The following is a 24,767-nucleotide window of genomic DNA, read 5'->3' on the forward strand; positions in this document are numbered from 1 at the left end:
TCAAAAATACTATTATGTGCACCCATTGAAGGGGAAACAGGAACTTGCCCCAAGGCTGCTCTTGACTGTTTATCCCTGGTCTCATATCCCCTCCCTTCCCTAATTAACAACTGCTTGAATCTGCCCATTGGAACTCAGGGAAGGTCACTGAGGCCGAATGAAGGCTATTTCCTATAACCAAAGAAATAGGGGCACAGAAAGGCTTTGTGCCCAGGAGCCCCACAGGGACAGAATGGAAAAACAATAGAGAATGACCTTGGAGTAGGCAATGGTTTCTTAGATGACACCAAAAGCACAAGTAAGAAATGAGATTGATAAACTGGACTACATCAAAATGTTAAAACTTTGTGTTAAAAGGACACCATCAAGAATGTGAAAAGACATGCCACAAACTGAGAGAAAATATTTGCAAATTATATATCTGATAAGGGACTTGTATCCAGAATATATAAAGAACCCTTACAACTCAATAATAAGACAAATAAACCAATTAAATATGGTCAAAAGATTTCACTAGACATTTCTCCAAAGATGATGTATGAATAGCTAATAAGTATATGAAGAGATGTTCAATACCACTAGCCACTAGGGAAACACAAATAAAAACCATAACATACCCATCCACATGCACTAGAATGGTTATAATAAAGAAATACAGGGAATTCCCTGGTGGTCCAGTGGTTAGTGCTTTCATTAATGGAGTGGTACGTTCACTCATGGGACCTGGGTTCAATCCCTGGTTGGGGAACTAAGATCTTGCAAGTCGAGAGGCGTGGCAAAAAAAAAAAAAAAAAAAAAGAATAAAAGAATAAATTTTGGCAAGAATGTGGAAATTGAAACCCTCAGCTATTGCTGGTGGGAAAGTAGAATGGGCAGCCACTCTGGAAGATACTTTGGCAGTTTCTCTAAAGTTTAAACATAGAGCTGACATACAACCCAGTAATTACACTCCTAGGTATCTACCCAAGGGAAGCAAAAGACATATAACCACACAAAAACGTGTACATTGAGGGATTTCCCTGCTGGCGCAGTGGTTTAGAATCTGCCTGCCAATGCAGGGGACACAGGTTCGTTCACTGGTCTGGGAAGATCCCACATGCTGTGGAGCAACTAAGCCCGTGTACCATAACTACTGAGCCCACGTGCCACAACTACTGAAGTCCAGGCGCCTAGAGCCTGTGTTCTGCAACAAGAGAAGCCACCACATGAGAAGCCCACACACCACAATGAAGAGCAGCCACCGCTCGCCGCAACTAGAGAAAGCCCGCACTCAGCAACGAAGACTCAGTGCAGCCAAAAATAAATAAAATTAACTAATTAATTTTAGAAAAAGATGGATGTAGCTATCAAAAAAAATTTTTTAAGTGTACATTGAATAGTCATGGCTGCATTATTCATAACAACCAAAAAGTGGAAAAAACCCCAAATGTCCATGAACTGATGAATGGAAAAACAAAATGCAGTATCTCCATACAATGAATATTGTTATTCAGGAATAAAAAGGAATGAAGCACTGACACCTGCTACAATATAGACAAACCTTGAAAACATCATGCTAAGTGATAGAAGCCAGTCACAAGAGACCACATATATGATCTCATTTACATGCAATGTCCAGAACAGGCAAATCTACAGAGATTTGGTCGCCTCCAGCTGGGAGGGGAAGGAAGAGAATTGGGGGAGGGGGTGACTATTAACGGGCAAAAAGTTTCTTAGGTGCGTGATGAATGTTTCAAAATTAGATGATGTATGATTGCACAACTCTAAATACACTAAAATCCATTGAATTGTGCAATTAAGTGGGTGAACTATGTAGTAAATAAATTATACCTCAATCAGGCTGTTAAAAAAAAGTTAGGGGTGGGCCTGGCATAGAAAATAGAATTAGAGAAGACAGGACGTATAATGGGAGCATTGAATGTGGTTTTCCACCATCTCCAACAATGTGACTTCTAGAAAGTGTAACCTCTTTCCGTTCAATCCAGCTTCCTCTAAATCATCAAGTGTATCTTACAGCAGAGGGGATCCAATGGCTGACACGTTTCAAGAAGTCCAATCCTGGAAATTCCCTGGCGGTCCAGAGGTTAAGACTCCACGCTTCCACAGCAGGGGCCTCAGGTTCTATCCCTGGTCAGGGAACTAAGATCCCGAATGCCACACAGTGTGGCCAAAAAAAAAGAAAAAAAAGAATTCCAATTCTGGAGGGGTTCTAATGCATATTCACTTTTTTTTTTTTTTAATAAATGTATTTATTTATTTATTTTATTTATTGGCTGCGTTGTTGCACATGGGCTTTCTGTAGTTGTGGAGAGTGGGGGCTGCTCTTTGTTGCGATGTGCAGGCTTCTCATTGCACTGCCTTCTTTTATTGCAGAACACTGGCTCTGGGTGTGCAGGCTCCAGTAGTTTCGGTACATGGGCTTAGTAGTTGTGGCACACGGGCTTAGCTGCTCCATGGCATGTGGGATCTTCCCAGGCTAGGGCTTGATCCCGTGTCCCCTGCATTAGCAGGCGGATTCTTAACCACTGCACCACCAGGGAAGCCCTGCATACTCACTCTTGAAAACTGTTGTACTTCAGTGGGAAAACGTGCCTTATCTAGAGGACACCCCCTCTAGGTTAGCTGACTTTAGCTTTCCATCATCTTTGAGCAACTTTACGACTTTTTCCGTTGTATCTTGTTGATAAGCATGCAACTGTGCCCTGGCTGTGATTTTCCTCCCCACTGTGGAAAAACTAGTTTTGCCCCCATTTAATTCACTTTCACAGTCCTTGCTCTATATTAACGTGTGCTTCTGCACTTCTGTTTTGCATCAGTTATTACATCTGCCTGGTTCTCTCATAACTGGAATAAAATCCGTAACACAGTCTCATGTTTCATATCTGTACGAGTCATGATTTTACCTTTTATTGAAAATCATCTTTTAACAACTCGTATTTGCATGTAAAGTCTCACAAATCTTATGGACTGGTGTATTAAAAAAGATTATAAGCCTGTTTTAATTATAAGCATGCGGGATCCCAGTTCCCCGACCAGGGATTGAACCCATGCCCTTTGCAATGGAAGCTCAGTGTCTTAATCACTGGACTGCCAGGGAGGTCCCTAAAGAGGATTAAAGTCAAAAGCTTTCCCTTACAAAGGAGAGAAAAACCTTACTGAACACGAACATCGTGATATTTAAAAAATTGTTAGCAGGTCAGTTTCCACAAAAATGCATACTTTTCTGGATCTCACATTCGGCCCCCACACAGAGTGGCCCCTTAGGCTGGAACCGAGAATCAGGAAGTGAGACAGAATGAACATGTCCCTACCAGCTGGCTTCAAGAACTCCAAGTTCAACCTACCCCTGAGGTAGTGAGAGGAACAGGCTGTGTACAGTAGCTCAGCTGGCACGCAGGAGCTCAACCAGATCTCCATGCTCTGTGGAAGCCAGGAAGAACACTGATGGCCAGTGCCTTCTGCAAAACATGGGGTGAGGTGAAAGAAGACACTACCATCCCGTAGATTAAGAAAGTCCAAGGTCACCGTCCTTTGCCTGGCGTTGCAAACAAGCACCAAGGTTTGGGGGAACTGCGTGTGCCAAGTACACAGGTGAACTCGGGGCAAAGCGTCAGTTAAGGCAAAGAGCTGTGACTGGACACGGGAATATTGAGAAAATGTATTATTATAGAGTCAGTGTTTGAGCACTTTCAGGTTAGTTGTGCAGAGAGACAGAGACCGAGAGACCGAGACTGAATCCGTACTAAGAAAGTTTTCTTTCTTTCCAGCCCATCCCCTGGAACAGTGCCACAAGTTATGGTATCATATTCGTACCTTTTTCATCCTCTCCGGGGCAGGTGATTTCAGCATTTATTGGCACACCCCCTGGGTGAAAGCCAGGAACTTTGGGTACAGAACTGGAAGCTGTGCATTCAGAGGGATGCACACTGCCACGTGTGAGCAGGGAACCCACATCCCAAGTCCCTCAAAGCCCTGCTGTTCCAAGCTGCACCTTTCCCATTTCAACTGCTTGAAAACACCTGCGTGGTTCAACTGTACTGTCAGTAGTTATTTTTTTTAACACTTTCAAAATTTTATTTCCTTTGAACCTGGTGTACCCCCCCCCCAAAAAAATAAAAAAAATAAAAATAATTTTAAAAAATTTTATTTACTTATTTAATTTGCTGCATTGGGTCTTTGTTGCTGCACAGGCTTTCTCCAGTTGCGAACAGGGGCTACTCTTAGCTGCAGTGTGCGGGCTTCTCATTGAGGTGGCTTCTCTCGTTGTGGAGCACGAGTTCTAGGCACACGGGCTTCAGTAGTTGTGGCACAAGGGCTCATAGTTGTGGCTCTCAGGCTCTAGCACGCAGGCTTAATAGTTGAGGCACACAGGCTTAGATGTTCTGCGGCATGTCGGATCGTCCCAGACCAGGGCTCGAACCCATGTCCCCTACATTGGCAGGCGGATTCTTAACCATTGCACCACCTGGGCAGTTATTTGAAAAAACTGAAAAGCCACAGTACTTTAGGAAGGGCTGCGTCCCTGAATTTTCTAAGTTTTCTACAACTGATCTTGACATAATTTCTCTGAGTTGTACACTTCCCCCAAGTGTTCTGTGTTTTGTTTTTCATATCAAGGCTCAGAGGCTCTGCTGTGTAGTGGGTAAGAATACAGTCTGGGTCAGTTTGATCTGGTCCCCAAGCCAGCAGCTTACTCCGTGATCTCGGACAAGCTGCCTGCCCAGAGGTGATAGCCTCAACTGTAAAATGAGGTTGATAACAGTGCTCAGCTCCTGGAGTGGCTGTGAGGCTTGCATTCATGCATGTGAAGCATCCCACGGGGCAGAACTTCAGATGAGAGTCAGGGAAGACCGAACAGAATGGCTATCCCTCAGTGGTTCTCAACGTGGCCACACATCGGAATCACCCGGGGAACATAAAGAACACCCATGTGTGGAAAATACCCATCCTCAGAGATTCTGGTTTGATTGGTCAAGGTGCAGCCTGGGCATCAAAAGGTTTGAAAGCTTCCCAGGTGAGTCTAATGGGCACCCAAGATTGAGAGCTACTTTTCTAAATACTCGGAAAGCGAGATGTTTTCAGAGCTCCCGTCCATGACTGTGGTCTTTCAGGGAAAGATTGCTAGGGGGTCTCAAGCCTGAATGGGTTCCCTGTGTTTTTCTTATAAAACTCATGTGGATCGTGGAGGCCGTGCAAGGCCCTTCCAGCCCATGCACTTGCGCGGGGTCCCCGAGGCTTTGGAACCTGATGAGAGTGAGGTTCCACGTAATGTGTGTGTGTTTCTCGTTAAGTTCTACATTCAGAAGTTGGCTTCAGAGACAAAGATAAAGAAGGTGAACTTGTTTGAACGGAAGGCGTTTCTCTTCCTTTAAGCCACACCAGCCTATGAGCCTTCATAAAGCAGGAAAGGCCGCTCCTTTCCCTGGCAGACTCTGACAGACTCCGCTCCTTGTGCACACCCCAGCCGGGAAATCCGAGCAGCTGAACTATTTGCTCTATACATCAAAGCCTCAGGATATGCAGAAATTCCCTGCAAGGCCAGACCCACCATCATGAGACCCTGCCTGAGGAGACTCAGTCGTCTGGGCCACGCTCTCCAGTGGCTCTTGCTTTTGGCTGGGTTCCTCTTCATCTTCGCCCTGTCCTCCTTCATTAAGGAACCTAATACAAAGCCTGCCAGGTAAGATTCTGACCCTTTCCAAGCTCCCTGTGACTTACTAGGAGAAATTGAAAAGTTACAGCCCAGGGAGGACGGGGGGAATCTGAGACACCTCTGTGTTTACAGGTGGTGTCAGGGATCAGGAAGGTTGGCAGGGACCACGGGCAACGAAGCTCAGAGGGGAGCCTCGGGGGACCTGGAGGTGGTGCAACAAGGAAACAGGGTGCTATGGGGCTTACACACAGAGGAGGTGGAGGCAGAAGTTACAGAACTTTTGGCCTGGTCTCCAGAAGGCATAGGTAGAAAACAAGACTATTTTCCCCTCTGGGACTGTGAGTAATAACCCCAGCTTTAGGGTTAGTTTTGACATGCCATTCTCTGTGTCCTAAAGCAAAAGATTTATCCCATGCATTCCATTAATTTCTAAATCATACGAACCCTGAGACATTTGTCAGTAAAATGGGAGATCACTCACCTAGGGAGGCAGCTCAATTTCTGGGTCCCAAGCTGATTCTTCCAAAGGACCCTCTAGACTGTTTTTCTTATAAACACATCTTCAGCAGTGAGAGATCCCTTTCTTCCAGATTCAATCTATTTTGAATGATTTTGTTTCACTATTCTTAGAACTTGAAAGTAAAACATGTTCTCGTGACGTTTTAAAAAATACAGAAAGGTGAAGCCAGAAGTTCTCTCCATTAAACCCCCATCTCCACCCAGTCTTCATGGGCAACCACCCTTAATACTTTGGTATGCAAATAACTAGTGTATTATTGTAGCTAACACTTCTATAGCATTCACTATATGCCAGGCACTATTCTAAATGCTTTATGTGTATTAACTCATTAGGGCTTATGAGTATGAGACACAGAGGGCTTAAATGAATGACCCAGGTTCACCCTGCTGGTAATTGCAGGGCCAGGATTCAAACCCAGGCATTTTGGTTCCATCATCTGTGCTCTTTACCTTATGCTAGACAAGCCCTTACAGCAGATGAATAAATAGATAGGAAAGTGATAGACAGGTAGATAGAGAGAGAAGTAGTTGGTTGGTTGGATGGATGGATGGATGGATGGATGGATGGATGGATGGATGGATAGATAGATAGGTATCACACTATACGTACTGTTCCACAGATTGACTTTAAAAAACACTATATCATGGACCTCCTTCCATGTTGGCACCTACAGATCTACTCCCTTCCTTTGCATGTCTGCATAACATTCTATAAAATGGATACAGTTTATTTAACCAGCCCCTATGGGTGGGCACTTGGGTTGCCACTCATTTTTCACATAACTTTGTATGCTTATGTAGGTATTTCTGTAGGTAGATCTGTAGAGATGGAATTGCCAAGATAACAGATACATTCACATTAAATGTCAATGGACCCTCAGTGCGGGAGTGGGAGTGGGGAGGGCATGGGGATGGGGGTGGGGAGGGCACAGGGGTGGGCTGGGGTCGCAGCCCTTGTGGGGAATAAAAAAAGGTCAATGGGTACCATCAAGGCTATACCGACAGGTGTGAGGGTTAACTCTCTCCAACCTCTGTGGCAACACTGGATCTTGTGAATGTTTTTGAAGTTTAATCATCTGATAGGTTAAAGCATGTGTCTCTTTTTAATTTGCATTTCTCAGGCCACTGGTGAATTTGAGGATCCTCTAAAGTTTATAAAGCATTTCATTGTATGAATATACCACACACAGTTTACCCGTTCTCTTACTGATGGACATTTGGGTTGTTTCCAGTTTCTGGCTAGTATGAATTATGAATAAATCTGCTGTGAACGTTGTTGTATAAACCTATTTGTGTACATATTTTTATTTCTCTTGGGTCAGTGTCTAGAGGTGGAATTGCTGTGTCATAAGGAAGGTATATGTTTAGTCTTAGAAGAAAGGGCCTGACTTATTTCCCAAACAGGTTTGAATTTGTCTATTTCTCCCTTCAGTTTTGTCAGTTCTTGTTTCATGTAGTTTGAAGCTCTGTTATTGGATGCATAAGCATTTAGGAGAGTGCTGACTTCAACAGTGACTGTCAAGTTACTGAATCTGCCCAAGACTTTAAGGGATAGGAAAAGGTCCACATACTGAGATTTCTCAATAAATTGTTTATATAAGTTCGTTCCAAAACAACAGAGAGAGTGGGTGTCATAACAGTAGCGGTCCCTGGAGGAAAGGATTTTTTGTGTTGAAAGGTTCAAAGAGAAGATGGAGGCTGGGAGACAAGGTAGGGCTCGAATGGGAGTGCTCAGGGAAAGGTGTGTGGTGAGAAAAGGATGAACAAGGAAGCTGGCCTACAAAGTCCTAAATTAGTGTCTTGTTTGGTGAGTCTTGAGAGAATCTGCCTCAGGGAAACGAAGGGCTTCCTCTGGGGAGCAGAGGAAGGACATTTAGGAAGGTGGGACCGAGTGTTGCTGCAGAAGGCTTTCAGGCAGGGAGGTGGCATTGTGACAGCCGTATTTTAAGACGATGAGTCAGCCAGAAGCGAATAGGATGGGTTAGGAGGAGGAGGGAGTTGCCACTCTGGCCTGACCAGCAGCGGCACCCAAGGGAGATGGACGACTCCGCACAGATTATCCTGGCATGAAGGGAGGGCCCAGGGCCGACTCTGGCCATTAAAATTCAAGGCGAAGAGGATCTGGACTAAGATAGAGATGGGGGAACAGGAAGAAGTGGAAAATCAGGAGATATTTTGAAGGAGAGGTGTGGGAGAGAGGGAGAGGCAAAAGTGACGGGCAGGTTTGCAATATAGAGACTGGTACTGGCCCTCCTGTCCCCCAGTGCTGCCTGGGCAGAGGGTGAGAGTAAACGCGGAAAGGGAAGGCAGGTGTACAGTGTGGACCGCACCTGTAGATTCCCGAGGTGTGTGAAGGTCACTGTCACGGTGCTATTTACCCTTCATGATGCGCCATGATAATCTGAGAGTCGGAGATTTTCAAACCCAAAGCTACGCTCCAGGGGCCTTTCCGTGTGTTATTTCTGGTCCTCATAACTGCTGTCCAAGACTGGTATTTTTATTCTTTGACAAACATGAAGACTGTGAGGCTCAAAAAGGTGAGGGGGAGTTTCACCGAGCCAGGGAGTAGCAGCACAGATATTTGAATTTAGGGGATTTGAGCTCCAAATCCCATGCTTCTCCACTACCTCCTGTGTGTTGACTCTCAAGAGGTTTAAAGCCTAAGGGAGGAGAGAGACATATGTAAAGCAAACGAACGCAGGTGATATTATTAGTATGATAGATGACCTCAGTAAAGTCACATGTGACAGGTACTACAGGAGCACATTGAAAAGAGTAATCCAACCAGGGGGACGGGGTGTGGGGAGTAAGGACAGCATTTGCATAATGCCTGATGGCCCTGTGACACTTCAGCAACCAGGAACACTGCAAACCGAGGAAACAGCATAATGGTGCAGAAATGGGAAAAGGCTGGATGATTTCAGGAATGGGAGACTGATGGATAAGTAACTTAACAAACACTGAGGCTTCCCTGGTTGCGCAGTGGTTAAGGATCCGCCTGCCAATGCAGGGGACACGGGTTCGATCCCTGGTCTGGGAAGATCCCACATGCCGAGGAGCAACTAAACCTGTGCGCCACAACTACTGAGCCTGTGCTCTAGAGCTGTACTCTACAAAAAGAGAAGCCACAGCAATGAGAAGCCCGTGCACCGCAACGAAGAGTAGCCCCTTCTGCCTGCAACTAGAGAAAGCCTGCGCGCAGCAAGACCCAACACAGCCAATAAATAAATAAACAGGTAGATAAATAAATAAAATTTAAACAAACCAACCAAACAAACACTGATAAGCTGCTTGCTCTCCATGTGCCAGGCACTGGTCTCAGAGTTATGATAACTAATCATGTATCAAGCCTGAGTGTAGATGCTATCATCGTCACCCCCCTTTACAGCTAAGAGAGGTTAGGTAACTTGTCCAAGGTCACCCTGGTCACTGATGTTCAAACTCAGGCAGGCTAGCTCCAGGGGCCCTGCTCCCAGCCAAGATACCAGGCTGGCATCACATCCCCTCCATGCCTCTCTATCACATTCATCCTGACATGACGTCGTAAACCCTAAAGTTGGCTTTTTCTTCCAGACTATGAATTTCTTGACTAGGAACTGTCTTATTTGTCTCCATTTCTCCAGTAATTTGAACAGGTCCTGGACACTCTGCAAGTGTAACACAGTGTAAATGCTTGTTGATGAAAGAATGAATGTGTGGCCTTAAATACCTTTATTCTAAAGCTATGAAGAATTTTAGAGTAAGAGAGTAGCTTGGTTAAATGTGTGCCTTATGCAGGTTACTCTGACAATAGATTATAGCATAGGGTGGGTGGCTGGGCACAGTGCGTTTTTTTGTTTGTTTATTTTGTGTTGGTGGTTTTCGTTTGTTTGGCCGCACCGCGCGGCTTGTGGGATCTTAGTTCCCCAACCAGGGATTGAACCCGGGCCCTGGCAGTGAAAGCACTGAGTCCTAACCACTGGACCACCAGGGAGTTCCCTGGGCACAGGAGTTGTAAGGGGGACAGGTTAGAGGCCCATGCAGTGGTTTAGGGTAGAGTCCTTGGGGCCTGGGGCAAGGAGGTTATGGTGACAGTGGGACTAGGAATCGAGGACTGAGAGTAAGTAAAATCAGCTGGGTTTGGCAACAGATAGGATGGCGGGCACAGTGGAGATAAGGATGTAAAGACAATTCTGTGATTTCTAACCCAGGTTATTCGACTACCTCTCATATCATCTTAAGACAAACACAAGCACACCAAACTGGCAACAGTTTTGGTCCCAGTCTCCAATGTGCTCTCTGATATGTAAATATTATCTAAGACCAAGTCGGTGACTGCTTGGCTTCCCTAGTCGGGAATAAATTTGTCCTGGAAGAGACTATGACTTGTCTCAGCTTCAGAGATGACCATTAAGAGTGAGCTGTGAAATCAGACCTATGGATTCTGTTTTGGATTTTATTTTGTTTTGGTGTAAGAACCAAACTTTGTTTTCTATAACGTTCTGATTCTGGACTCCCTTCCAGAATCAGAAAAACTTAATCTCAGTCATTTTTACTCCTCTGCCCCATCCCCAGGAGGGCATCAAGGGCTGCAGGATACCTATGCGGTACCAAAGCATGGAAGGGGGCAGCTGATTCTTAGACATCAAGATATCCAAGGTCCCTGCCTCTTGGCTCTTTCTTTCTTTCTTTTCTTTCTTTTTTTTTAAATTATTATTTTTGGCTGCGTTTGGGACTTCGTTGCTGTGTGCGGGCTTTCTCTAGCTGTAGCAAGCGGGGGCTACTCTTCATTGCAGTGCTCAGGCTTCTCAGTTGTGGAGCACAGGCTCTAGGCATGCAGGCTTCAGTAGTTGTGGCACACGGGCTCAGGAGTTGTGGCTTGCACGCTCTAGAGCACGGGCTCAGTAGTTACGGTGCACGGGCTTAGCTGCTCTGAGGCATGTGGGATCTTCCCAGCCCAGGGGTCGAGCCCATGTCCCCTGCATTGGCAGGTGGATTCTTAACCACGACGCCACCAGGGAAGTCCTACTGGCTCTTTTGTGTCACCTGGCTTAGGCGTGAGAATGTTCTGTGACATTGTTTCTATCTTCCCAGTTTCTACATGCAGTCGATTCCTTTCAGGGGTCTTATCAGACCCTTGGAACGCTACCAGGAAGTAGGGGCCCTCTAACCTGGGCCCAACAGACCGCTCCCTTCTCTCCCATCTCCTTTCGTTCATCCACCCAGAGTAAATACTTCTAGGGAGGGGATGGCGGTGTAGGAAATAGAAAAGTCTTTCTCCAAGATATTTTATCTATTTCACCAAATCTTCTCCCCACTTGAGGGCTTAGGTACTTGGTGGGGAAAAGCCAGAAGTTCTTGCAGGGTATCCTTTACTTTCCAATTCTTGTCTGCACATGTGTCCATGGGGGCAATGAACATGGAGCTGACTGTCAACTGCTGGTGGTTGGTGGGAGGCAGGCACCGATGGGGAAGGGAGAAAATACAGGGAGGAAAACAACTAAGTAACATCGCAAGATATTACACAACTACATTTGTAAGTATAATAGGCAGAGCAAAGAGATCTGGATGTTCACGCCCTTGGGGGTCAATAGTAGATTCTTAGAGGAAGTGTAATCACATGTGGATATCCTTTTACGCTGAAATCATTTTCTGCTTTTCCAGTAATGAGCACGCATTGCTTTTAGAAAAGGGAACACAATTCAGAAAAGTTCACTTGTGAAGAAAAGGGTCAGGAGCAAAAGTTCACATATCACTCCACATCAAAGTGTCCCCCTCAAATAGAGCATGCCCCTACGTTGTACCCCCCACTGCCTCCCACATATATGACTAATAACATGTCATTCCATCGACTTATATTCCTGTCTGTTCCCCGGTTAGGTCATGAGCTTCTTAGGATCAATGACTACAGCTTTTTCATCTCTAATCCCCAACAGATAGCTCCAAATGCCTGGCATATAATTATTACTCAATAAATATTGGTGGAATAAATATTGCACTGTGTTTTCAAATTCTGATAGAATTTTCAATTAAGATGTCTCATTTGGTTTTCAGCATTTTCCCTTTAATTTTTTATTTTTACTGAGTAACATGCAAATTTTTCAGTGAAATAGTATTACGAGGCTTACATCAAAATAGAGCAGTCCCCATGTCTTCTCCCTGCTCCAGGATCGCCGTTCCCAAGGCAACCACTTCAACCCTCTATGCTTTTCTTTTTGGTATCTACTGCCATATATAATACACCTCTCTGCTATTTCCTGATTTCTCAATTATGTGGTTAAGGGCTGTCAAGGAAATATTATTTACCCATGGCCTTGTAACAGCTTGAATCACTTTTATGCGGCACTTCTGGGTTTCCTTTGGCCAGTCATTTAAATTTGTCTGGTTCAAAGTCGTATTTGGTATAATCTCAGGATCTTCCCAAATGCATGCGCGCTCGCGCATCTCTTAGCCAAGATGGATTCTACCAAAGAGGTCTATGGGTAGGTCTGGCCACTTGGCATCTCTCCCCTTTTGACCTCCAGGGAGCCTTTCTGCTCATGTGTAGTCGGGGAGGTCTCCTGACTTCGAGAATGAGGAATATGTGGTCTCTTATCTTCAATCTGGGCAGGACCCAGTCTCCTCTCTCAATTGTCAGGTTATTTTGTCTCGGCATATTGGTCCACAAGAACTCAAACCGTTTGCCCTTGGGCCCCATCTGTCTCCTGCCTCAAGGCTACTCATTCCCTCTACTCCTTTACTCCTTTCTCCCAATTCCCTGTAGAAGACCCTGGAGAAGGGGCAGGGGAGGAGAGGAATGTTATTTTTCCCCCAAGGTCAGTATCTCCAAAATGTCAAGATAAAAATGTCACTTGAGGGACTTCCCTGTGGTACAGTGGTCAAGAATCCACCTGCCAATGCAGGGGACACAGGTTCGATATCCCACGTGGTCCAGGAAGATCCCACATGCCGCAGAGCAACTAAGCCTGTGCACCACAACTACTGAGCCTGTGCTCTAGAGCCCATGAGCCACAACTCCTGAGCCCATGTGCCGCAACTACTGAAGCCCAGGTGCCTAGAGCCCATGTCCCGCAGCTGAGAAGCCACTGTGATGAGAAGCCCTCGCACCTCAACAAATAGTAGCCCCCCACTCGCTGCAACTAGAGAAAGCCTGTGTGCAGCAACGAAGACCCAACACAACCAATAAATAAATAAATAAATAAATAAATAAATAAATAAATAAATAAATATGTCACTTGAACTTGGGATAATCCCTGAAATGAATTTTAGTCTCAGATATGATTATCCCCAGAGGGGAAACCCTAGGTACCAGATATAGGTGATAAAAACGGACTTTGTTTTAAACAGCCCTGGTTCTCGAGTGAGTTTATAGTCACTGGGCCACACGGGTCATTTTGTATCCGTGATTCTTGACCTATACCTGCCATAGTTTTGTTTAAAACATTTTCTTACCTGGTTACCTTGGTCCCACCCACCACCATCCCTATTCAAGGTCTTCCTGTGTCTCCTTAACTCCACTGTGGGTCTGGGAAGAGCTGTGTGCTTGTGTAAGGATGTGTGTATCCCAGGGAGGGAGACTCTTCAACTCTATTTTTTTTCTTTTTTCTTTTGCCATGGAGGCATATGAGGTCTTAGTTTCCTCACCAGGAATTGAACACATGCCCTCTGTGTTCGAAGCATGGTGTCTTAATCACTGGACCACCAGGGAGGTCCCGAGACTCCCCAACTCTTAAACCAGCTTTCCATCGTTCTGGCCCACAGCGAGTTCTGTTAGGGGATGGCACCTCAGACAGGACTCCCCTGCTAAGGGAAAACTTTGGAAATTGGATCCAGCCTCCAAAGCACTGTGGGCTTTGAGTTGGTTTTCCCCTTTTGTTTCCATTATCTTTTTTTTTTTTTGGCTGCATTGGGTCTTCATTGCTGCGCGCAGACTATCTCTAGTTGTGTTGAGTTGGGGCTACTCTTCATTGCGGTATGTGAGCTTTTCATCGCAGTGGCTTCTCTTGTTGCGGAGCACAGGCTCTACGTGTGCAGGCTTCAGTAGTTGTGACACATAGGCTCAGTAGTTGTGGCTCAAGGGCTCTAGAGTGCAGGCTCAGTAGCTGTGGCGCATGGGCTTAGTTGCTCCACGGCATGTGGGATCTTCCGGGACCAGGGATTGAACCTATGTCCCCTGCATTAGCAGACGGATTCTTAACCACTGCGCCACCAGGGAAGTCCCTCCATTATCTATTGTCCCCATTAGGATTGAACTGGCCAAATGCAAAGCAAACAAAAGAACTGGCCTTGATTTGAAAAAGGAACACTCAGAGTAATAATAGAATACGGATTTCTGCACGCTTTTTCCAGCATACAAAGAGAACGAAGGCAAAGTACAGCTTTTAATCATGAAAGCAACATGGAGACACACCTAAATTTTCAAAGTAAAGTTCTAAAGTGGAAATCACTCATTCGCATGCAAAAACGTTCAGGATTTTGGAAGGAAAATCAGCTTCAAAGTTTGAAAAGCAGACAGCTGGTTTCCATTCCAGATAAGGTCTGAGACTCTGAAGAGCTACGTGGACACCCAGGGAGTTCTAGAAACTTGACTCCAGGCTGGGCTAAGGAGGGAGAGTGCTGGAGGCCAGGGCACCCCCTGCATGGAGGGTCCTCAGCAGGGAGTGAGGAAAGACACAGCTGGGGAGCCAAGAGTTTACTCCCCTTTCAAGAAGAAGCAGGATGAAAGCTGGGGAGCCAGATGGGCAACGGGAAGTGGAAAACATGCTCCACAAAGATAAAGGTAAAATAAAGATAAAAAGGAGTGAGCAGCAAAGCCGACAGTGGGGGTTGTTGAGAGAGTTTTGAGCTCTCCTTTGTGTTCTTGATAAAATAATCTTCTACTTCTCATGGCTTTATCAGTGACCTATAATTGGGGGTGTTACTGCCCAATTTCAGTTGGGACAACCTCTCCCATATGCTAATCAACTTCAACGGTCCCCTGTATTATCTCTGTTGCTGAATTCTTTTTTTTTTTTTAAGCTTTTTTTTTTTTTTGGCTGTGCCTTGCGGCTTGCAGGATCATAGTTCCCCAACCAGGGATTGAACCTGGGCGCCGGCAGTGAAAGCTTGGAGTCCTAATCACTGGACCACCAGGGAATTCCCTGGTACCGAATTCTTGGGAAAATTCTACCGCTCTGTTGCCAACAGTTGTTTCACGGCTTCAGGCACAAAGGAACTTTGAACCTCTTGCCATTTCCTTGCCTCTAGGTCCCCCTGGTTAGTGCGTACTTAAGAATTTAGAGGGTGGAGGATGTCAGGTAAATAGTCTGTTGTTGCCCTGCTAATGATATATTTATTTTTACTAAGTGCAACATTTTATATATTTCCCTCCAAAATAGATCAGAATTATAGTATCGAGTTGCTTTTTGCTTGGGTGATTGCTTTGCCTGTTGCTCTGAACTAGAGGCATTTAATAGAACAAAGGTTCCCCCTTCCCACCCCTACCCCCGCCTGGCCCACTGTGTACAAGTTCGGCAGCACATAGGGCCTGGACAAGACAGATGCAGGGCACTCAGCTTGTGGATGGAAGCAATCTGAGCATTCAGTAAATTCCATCCATGAGCATAAGGAAATGCCAATACAAACACTCAACTCCCTAGCAATCATAGGTGTGCGTCATTACAGGGAGCTGAAATGAAGCTTAACTACATAATTTCATCACTACCTGGGTCACTGCTAAGACCTCCTGTAAATTTTTTAAATTAATTAATTTATTTTTATTTGGTTGCACCAGGTCTTAGTTGCGGTAGGCGGGCTCCTTAGCCACTGCATGTGAACTCCTAGTTGTGACATGCATGTGGGATCTAGTTCCCTGACCAGAGATCAAACCCGGGCCCCCTCCATTGCGAGTGTGGAGTCTGAACCACTGCGCCACCAGGGAAATGCCCCCCTCTTTCTCTTGAGACCATCCTCCTCCCATGTACGGGGTGGACCCCAGGATGTCACACGCCATGTGACCCAGACCCCTGGGCAGGGATGGGGAAGGGACCCCAGTGGGCCAGAATCTCTCCCCTAAAAATTAAAAAATTGGGAGCAAAGAGAGTCAACAGGCCCCACACAGGTGTTACCGGGTGGCCATCCTTCACCACCAGGTGGGCTGAAGAGCAGAGAGGAAAAGAGGAGGAAGCAGACTCAGAGAGGGCAGAGGCAGAACAGAGACGGGGGTTCAGAGGGGGACTCCTGGTTCCAGGCCCTTCTAAAGGCTCAGCCACTTGTTGCTCCTGGGTGCCTAGAGACACTTTCTATCCTTATAATAAATTTCCCTTTTTTCTTTTTTTTAAAGATTAAAAAAAAAAAAAAAAAAGAATAAGAGCTCAAAGGCTACCAGCCTTTCCCAGCTGGTCCATATCACAGTCTAACCCTGTCTCATGGCCTTTCTTTCCTCTCTGGTCTGAAATATCTCTCAATCAAGTTCCTTCTTTGAGTCATATGACAAAGGCAGGGGCATTTGCTACTGAAGGCCACTTAAATATGTGTGTGTTCCAAGGAGGAAGGACCCTTTGGCAGATATGAGGCAAGGCCACCCCACTAGCCCGTTCCTAACAACCTTCAGAGAATTTAGGTCCTTGCTCAGGGCCAAGGTCAGAACAGAGAGGATACCTTCTGGGGGACCTGAACAAGTGTGCGTCCTTGGGGCCAAGGAAGGTAAGAAATATGTTATCAACCAAGAGGGTTGGCCATAGCGCAGGAGGGAGAAAGGGTTAACAGAGGTATTCTGTCTACTGCTTATATGGTCTTGGGCCAGCCCTGTGTCTCTCTGGTAATGAAAGATCTCCTTTGTCTTTCACCTTTAATAACCATAACTGTGTACTCCATGGGTCCAAGATCTGTGCCTTATTCAAATTTGTGCTCCCAGGACCTACACAGGAACATCTGGGCACACTGCACACAGTCAATATTTAATAAACATCTGTTGAATGAGGCGTTCTTTTTTTTTTAATATTTATCTATTTGGCTGTACTGGGTCTTAGTTGCGGCATGCGTGGGATCTTTAGTTGCGACATGTGGGCTCCTTTAGCTGCAGTATGTGGGCTCTTTTAGCTGTGGCATGTGGGATCCAGTTACCTGAACAGGGATTGAACCCAGGCCCCCTGCACTGGAAACATGGAGGGGTTTTTTTTGTTTTTTGTTTTTTTTCTTAAGAAATTAGACAATTAACATCTTATGAGGCTTTTTTATTTTTAATTAATTAATTAATTTTATTTATTTATTGGCTGCATTGGGTCTTCATTGCTGCACATGGGCTTTCTCTAGTTGCTGTGAGTGGGGGCTACTGTTCACTGTGGTGTGCAGGCTCCTCATTGTAGTGGCTTCTCTTGTGGAGCACGGGCTCTAGGCGTGTGGGCTTCAATAGTTGCAGCACATGGGCTCAATAGTTGTGGCTCACAGGCTCTAGAGCACAGGCTTAATAGTTGTGGCGCACGGGCTTAGTTGCTTTGTGGCATGTGGAATCTTCCCAGGGCAGGGCTCGAACCTGTGTCCCCTGCATTGGCAGGCAGATTCTTTACCACTGCACCACCTAGGAAGTCCGGAAGCATGGAGTCTTAACCACTGGACCACCAGGAAAGTCCCATGAGGCGTTCTTTAGTATGTACATATTTCAAATTCTACTCCACTTTGGTTTAAATCCATTTCCCTTTGGGCTCAGAAAGCCCCTTTTGAAAGCACTGCTGTGATGCAGCACTGTGATAGGCTTAGTAGTAAGGGCTGTATAAGATGATTTCTGCCTCCTCAGAGTTTGGAGTTTAAGATAGAGATGACATAGCCATTGAACAAACAGGACCCCGCAAAATATGACTAACTCAATGATTTGTAGAGTTTTTGCACTGATGTTGTCCTGGGGAATTGAGCTTGGGGCAGGCTCCCCTCCACGCCCGCTCCACACTCATGCATTTCCCAGGACGCCTCCTCCTCGTTATAACTTGATGTCTGTTTGTGTGATTTGTCACTCTTTTGTATCTTGGGCTCCATGGCAGGGGTGGGGGGCAGGGGGAATGTGTCTGGTGAAGTTCCTCACTGAAGCCCCAGGAACTAGTACAGTCTCATAAGAGGTGCTTGATAAATATTTGTTACATAAAAGGATACGTGAGTAACCGTTGAGTTGCTTGGCTGGTAGAAATCAAAGCTGCAACCAGAGGAACTGGAGACCCAGCCAAGCAGAGCCCAACTAGCACATGATAAAGCAAGAATAACTGAGAATGAAGAACCTCAGTGGGGTACAAAGGGAGGGAACTTATTTTGTTTTGGATGCTGAGCACGTATTGTCAGTTAATGCTCACAGCAGACTTTTCTCAGAAGCAAAAAGCAGCAGCCCATCTTACAGATAAGAAAACCAAGGGTCAGGTAGGTTAAGATTTCTCCTAGTCATACCCGCTAATAAGTGGAAGCACTAAGATTCTCACTCAGGTCTATCTGGCTACACTTTCATGGTTTGTTTGTTTTTGTTTTTGTTTCTCTTCATGTAGTCGTTTATATTTCACTTAGAAGAAGAATGGTGGGAACAGACGAAGGGAGCCTGGGACACAAGTGACCCAGACAAGTCAGGGAGGCCTAGGACACCAGGTAAAGGACACCTGGAAATCCATCTGGTAATGGCTAGGTCACTAGACAGTAAGATTTTTTTCTCCAAAGCTCCCAGGGATTTCCCCCAAAACATGTGTTGCACAGAGACTCCAGCACAAAGTCCAGCTAGAGAACCAGCTGAGGAGACAGGCTTTTCTCAGCACACCTGATACCGACTGGCATAAACTAAATGATGCTTTTTGACAGCCTCACATCAAAGTAGAAAATGAAATGAAAAAAAAGTAAATCCATTCCCTGCAGTCAGAAACCCTGATTGCCAGAAGACAGATCAGCCACCCTGAATCTATCTTCTCCTACAGCTAGAATAAGCATTGTAGGATGAAGATCAGCTTCTGTGCCCCACTCCTTCCTTCAGCAACCCCCATCTCCCTCTTGAAATTCTTCCACAGCTCCTTCTGGACAAGTAGACAGTGATAAAGTCTATATTCCTTAGTCCTACATACACTGCAAATAATGATCTTGGCCCTTGGTGCCTGTTTCGTAGCATCTGTTGCCCCACAAGCCCCCCAACCTATCCCCACTATGTTTCTTTTCTTTCCTTCCTTTCTTCCTTCCTTTTTTTTTAATGTTTATTTATTTATTTATTTGGCTGTGCCGGGTCCTAGTTGTGGCACGCAGGATATTTGTTGCCATATGAGGGATCTTCACTTCAGCAGGCAGGCTCTTAGTTGCGGCACACGGGATCTAGTTCCCTGATAAGGGATCAAATCCGGGACCCCTGCATTGGGAGCACAGAGTCTTAACCACTGGACCACCAGGGAATTCCCAACAGTTTGCTTCTAAGCAGGGTTGGACTCATGACAGGGTTTCAAGTACATCTTTAAGGCAGATCTTTCAAAATCAGGGTTGGCAGCTATAGTTTTAACAGGAATGCATCTTTCCCTGTTATGTGGACAAAGTTACCTTTGTTACCTATGCTTTTTTTTTTTTTAAAGGTCCACTGAGACTCACAGATGTCAGGTGACAGGACTAGGTTCACAGACATTCTTAGACTCACAATCGGGAACGTAGTGGATGCCAGGAGCCACAAAGGAGCAAACACGGAGAGCTGGGGGCACAGCACGGAGGGGGTGAGCAGTTCAGGTCTGCCCTTGGCATTCAGTTCCAGCTCCCCAAACTCTGTGCCACCACTAAGGGTTCTTTATTGGTTAGAGGTAAGTTTCCAGACCCATCACCAACAGGTGCAGCTTAGTTTTGGGTCGTGGACGGTGATGCCCCTGGAGACTGGTTTGAAGTCCACTTGAGACACAAGAACAGATACTAGTTATGCTTCTCAAGTCCCTACAACTCTCAGCCTTCACCCAAAGTCATCTGTCTCTAGGAATCAGCATCGAGGGAACATTAAGGAAAGGTCTCCAGAGTTGCTGCAAAAGGCTATGTCCCAGGCACCCACGGCGGGAAGCAGGACGAGCGCCCACATGGAGCCAGCACAGGGGACCAGCACGCGGGACACACACCCCGAGGCCGCAACCCATAGGGCTAGTGAGGGCAGAGGAGCGGAGGCTGGCAAGGCCAGTGCCAAGGAGCCGGGCAGAGTGCCCAACACTGCTAGCACGGCAGCCCTGGAGACGCAGCCAAGCAAGGACACCGTGGGGCACACGCTGCCCCCGGGAGCTCAAGGCATAGGTGTGGCCTCTGGCAGGATGGAGGCGCCGTCACTGAACAGTCAGGACCCAAGGACAACCAAAGGCTCGGGGGACGAGGAGGCGAGGCCGACGGCCCCAAGGACGGTGCCCACGAAGCCAGAGGGCAGTGTGGCAGCCACAGCAAGGACGCCCCTTCCAGAAAATCAGGCTGGGGTGTGGACCCCCACGGGAGCAGGGCCAACGGGGAGGGGAACCAGAGGAGCCACCACAGCGGCTGTCCCACCCAAGGACGGAGCCCAGGCCACCCCATCCTCAGCCCCTCTCCAGAGCCCCACCACCCAGAGAGGCCAGAGACTGCAGGCTGCCAATTTCAAGTCTGAGCCCCGCTGGGATTTTGAGGAAAAATACAGCCTGGAGGTGGGCGGCCTCCAGACGGTGAGTTTTTCCTGCCTCCCTACCCTAAGGTCCCACCCTTCCCTTCCCTCCCAGGCTCTGCTCCTAAGCTCTGCCTTGCCCTCTCCATGCTTCCCACCCCAGCCCTCCCGCTCTCATCCTGTTTTCCTTCCTGGTTACAATGGCCAGAAGAGGGGCAGAGAAGGCAGGTCCCAGGGTGTGAGTGAGAAGGGCCTGCCCTGGGCCCCTAGGAGGCCTGGAGGCTCCTCAGTCGGGGTGAGAGAGTGTGACCTATCCTCCCGCAGTGGGAGGGGCAGGAACAGGCAGCAACTAAGGGACAAGAGCACCCCAACCTGGTGCCCAGCCCTGTCCTCCTTGCATAGGTAAGTCCACCACCCTCCCTCTCTCCCCTCCCTAAGAAAATCAGCCTGGGCCCTCAGCCATGGGAGGGGAGCATTCAGAAAGCAGATGTCTATGGATGTTTACACACATAACTGCAGCCACGCACAGCACATGGACCCGTAGCAGCACGTTCACGACCCATCCACTCCTCTCACACATTCGAAGGTGCATTTGGCTTGAGGGCAGAGAACCACCCATTCCCTGGGAGCCCTCCTGACCACAGTGGGCCAGGAGAATCGATGGTGAGAATAGGATGGAAGAGGTCACAGAGACCAGTGCCTTCCCAGCTTTAAGACCTGCTTTCTGACCTCCCCAACCCCCACCCCCCCACACACCCCGCCCCCAGCCCTTGGCCGTGGCCTTCCTGGGCCTCTCCCTGCCTGACCCGTCCTCCTGCATGTAGACCTGCCCTGACTCAGTGAAGATCAAAGCCTCCAAGTCACCCTGGCTCCAGAAACTCTTCATGCCCAACCTCACCCTCTTCCTGGACTCCAGACACTTCAACCAGAGCGAGTGGGATCGCCTGGAGCACTTCGCTCCGCCCTTTGGCTTCATGGAGCTCAATTTCTCCTGTGAGTCCTTGCCCCGGGGGCCTGCGTGTGCGCTAGGCCACAGCAGAGGGCCATGCTTTATGTCTCGGGTCCACCTCTTCCCTGGGGGCCACTGGCCCTGGGAGAAATGCCGGGTGGACCCCTGGCCCTTCCAGGGCTCTGAATGGAGTCCCCTCATTGCAGTGGTGCAAAAGGTCGTGCCCCGCTTCCCCCCGGTGCCCCAGCAGCAGCTGCTCCTGGCCAGCCTCCCTGCGGGGAGCTCCCAGTGCATCAGCTGTGCTGTGGTGGGTAACGGGGGCATCCTGAACAACTCCCAAGTGGGCCCAGAGATAGACGGCCATGACTATGTGTTCCGGTGAGCCCCCGTCCCCCTCCACCCCCCTCCCCCAATACCCCCCTCCCCACGCCTCCCTCTCCTGCAGAGCTGAGCTCTTCCGAGAGATCTGAGAGGGTGCTCTGCGCCTGTATCTGGAAGGTGGGGATCCTGGGCTCTCCGGAGAGTTTCCATAAATCAGTGCTGCCTTCCCAGTGCTCCTTCCTTTCCCCACCCACCTCCACGCATCTCCCTCCTGCACTCCTGTGTTCTGTCTGATTTTGTCTTTCCGTCTAGGCTGAGTGGAGCTGTCATTAAGGGGTATGAACAGGATGTGGGTACTCGGACATCCTTCTACGGCTTTACTGCCTTCTCCCTGACCCAGTCACTCTTTATACTGGGCGATCGGGGTTTCCGGCATGTGCCTCTGGGGAAGGTGAGCAAAGAGGAACAGGCTTGGCCGCACACAGACCTGGGATAAGAGAGGATGCAGGTGAGACAGGGAGAAGGGCATCCTGCGTCTGGAGCCTGTGGTCGGTACAGCTTCCATCCCGCGAGGGGCAAGAGCAGGGAGGGCAGCGGGGCTTGGCCTGAGAAGAGCAGGCAGGCAGTCTGGAGTCAGAGCCAGGCCACCCCACTGAAGGCAGGACTCCTGGACCACACGCTATCCTTGGCCTTCAGGATGTCCGCTACCTGCACTTCCTGGAAGGCACTCGGGACTATGAGTGGCTGGAAGCACTGCTTCTGAATCAGACCGTGGTGACAAAGAAACTTTTCTGGTTCAGGTACCCACCTCCCCTTACCACAGGTTGAGCTGTGTAGTGAGCGGCTGTGAAGGGCTGGACAGGTGGGGATAGTCCTAGCTATCACCTGGAGATGGGGTATCAGTCATGCCTATGACCCTGACTTGGCCCACACCAGGAGAGGTAAGAGAACTGAGCCTGGGTGACCCGTTCCTGCCCACAGGCACAGGCCCCAGGAAGCGTTCCGGGAAACCTTGCAATTGGACAGATACCTGTTGCTGCACCCAGACTTGCTGCGATACATGAAGAACAGGTGAGAGCAGGAAGCCCGTGGAAGGGGCCAGGTCCCTCCCGTCCTTGCAGCCTCCTGACAGCTGGGGGGCTGGGGTATTTCACAGATTCCTGAGGTCTAAGACTCTGAACACCATCCACTGGAGAATATACCGGCCCACCACTGGGGCCCTGCTGCTGCTTACTGCCCTTCAGCTCTGTGACCAGGTAAGGCTCTGCTTCTGGAGCAGGAGTACCTGGAGAAACAGCTCTGAGGGTGTCCTGGGCCTGTTCAGCATAGGACGATGGCTGGGTGGGGGGCACATCCCTCTGGGTGTGGGGAGTGGCATCAGTGTGGATACTTGCATGTGTGCAAGTGTGCACCCGGGGGTCCTGCCCCCAGACCTCTAGGGATGGAACCAGGATAAAGGGCCCCCACCCCCAGCACATGCAGGGAAGAAGCCTGCGAGACACAATACAGGCCTTATTTCTCCTCCAACCTTCACGTAGGTGAGTGCCTATGGCTTCATCACTGAGGGCCACGAACGCTTCTCTGACCACTACTATGATAAGTCATGGAAAAAAACGATCTTTTACACCAACCACGACTTCAAGTTGGAGAAAAGTCTCTGGAAGCGGCTACATGATGAAGGTATCATCCGGCTCTACCAACGTCCTGTAACTTCCAAACCAAACATCTGACCGGAGCCTGGGCTACAAAACTCTCTTCAGCTATTCTAAGCCGCAGGGCGCAGTGGGAGCCTAGAAACTCTTCTGTCATCTTCCCAGCACCTGGACCAGGCTCTGAGCCCCTCCAGACTTGTGAGGGAACACTGGTACAGAAGAGGGGACACCCTCAAGATGGCAAATGACTGATTGAGTTTTTGGATACCTTGGAAATTTCCTGCAGGGTCTGTTTCATGGAGGTGGAGACTCCCTTCTTAAAACCAAGGAATTTTAACTGAACCTTCACTGTTCAAAACTACTTGGCACAGAAGGAAGAGCCTGAACTTACAGAGACATGTATTTGGAGTTGAATTCCAGATCTTCTACTTAGCAGCTGTGAAATCTCGAAGGCATTACTGCATTTCACTCTAAATTGTCTAGAGGACCCTTCCAGGGGTTATCTGATTCTAGAAGGGTCTGCACCTTTCCTTGTCTTTGAGCTACTTGACAACTTTCTGAGTTATAGAAAACTGATAGTAACAATAATGATTTTTGTCCATGGAGATGCAAATAAATTTTGTACAATGAAAAATGATTCCCCTGTGGATAGTGACCAGTTTTGTTCCTATTAGCAAATTCATTTTAGCATTCCTGACTTCCTATATGTGTGGCCGAAGTTTGGGCTCTCCTCTGAACCAGTTTTAACTAGTTCCTTCACTAATTAATGAGTTAAATAAAATCTCTGATATGTGTTCATTTTATATTTGAATAAGAGTCACAATTTCACCCTTAAAAAGAAAATCATCCTTGGGAATTCACTGGTGGTGCAGTGGTTAAGAATCCACCTGCCAATGCAGGAGAAACGGGTTCAAGCCCTGGTCTGGGAAGATCCCACATGCCGCACAGTGGAGCAACTAAACCCGTGTGCCACAACTGTAGAGCCCACGAGCCACAATTATTGAGCCTGAGAGCCACAACTACTGAAGCCCAAGCGCCTAAAGTCAGTGCTCCTCAACAAGAGAAGCCACCACAATGAGAAGCCCGTGCACCTCAACGAAGAGTAGCCCCCGC

At 47.7% G+C, this 24,767-nt stretch overlaps 2 protein-coding genes across 2 annotated transcripts in view; one reads left to right on the plus strand and one right to left on the minus strand.

Annotated features, from left to right (window-relative positions):
- Nucleotides 1-24,767, minus strand: part of LOC130839989 (heterogeneous nuclear ribonucleoprotein D-like) — a 100,610-nt gene that overhangs the window by 20,978 nt on the left and 54,865 nt on the right. The window lies entirely within an intron of this gene.
- On the plus strand, nucleotides 5,449-24,383 carry ST6GALNAC1 (ST6 N-acetylgalactosaminide alpha-2,6-sialyltransferase 1). Its single transcript, XM_057714919.1, has 9 exons — nucleotides 5,449-5,680; nucleotides 20,094-20,793; nucleotides 21,557-21,725; nucleotides 21,888-22,059; nucleotides 22,315-22,453; nucleotides 22,699-22,802; nucleotides 22,984-23,073; nucleotides 23,159-23,258; nucleotides 23,541-24,383. Exons 1-9 carry the CDS (start codon nucleotides 5,553-5,555, stop codon nucleotides 23,730-23,732), a joined length of 1,794 nt encoding a protein of 597 aa, XP_057570902.1. The 5' UTR covers nucleotides 5,449-5,552; the 3' UTR covers nucleotides 23,733-24,383.

Source organism: Hippopotamus amphibius, chromosome 17 (assembly GCF_030028045.1).
Source record: "Hippopotamus amphibius kiboko isolate mHipAmp2 chromosome 17, mHipAmp2.hap2, whole genome shotgun sequence".
NCBI lineage: Eukaryota > Metazoa > Chordata > Mammalia > Artiodactyla > Hippopotamidae > Hippopotamus > Hippopotamus amphibius.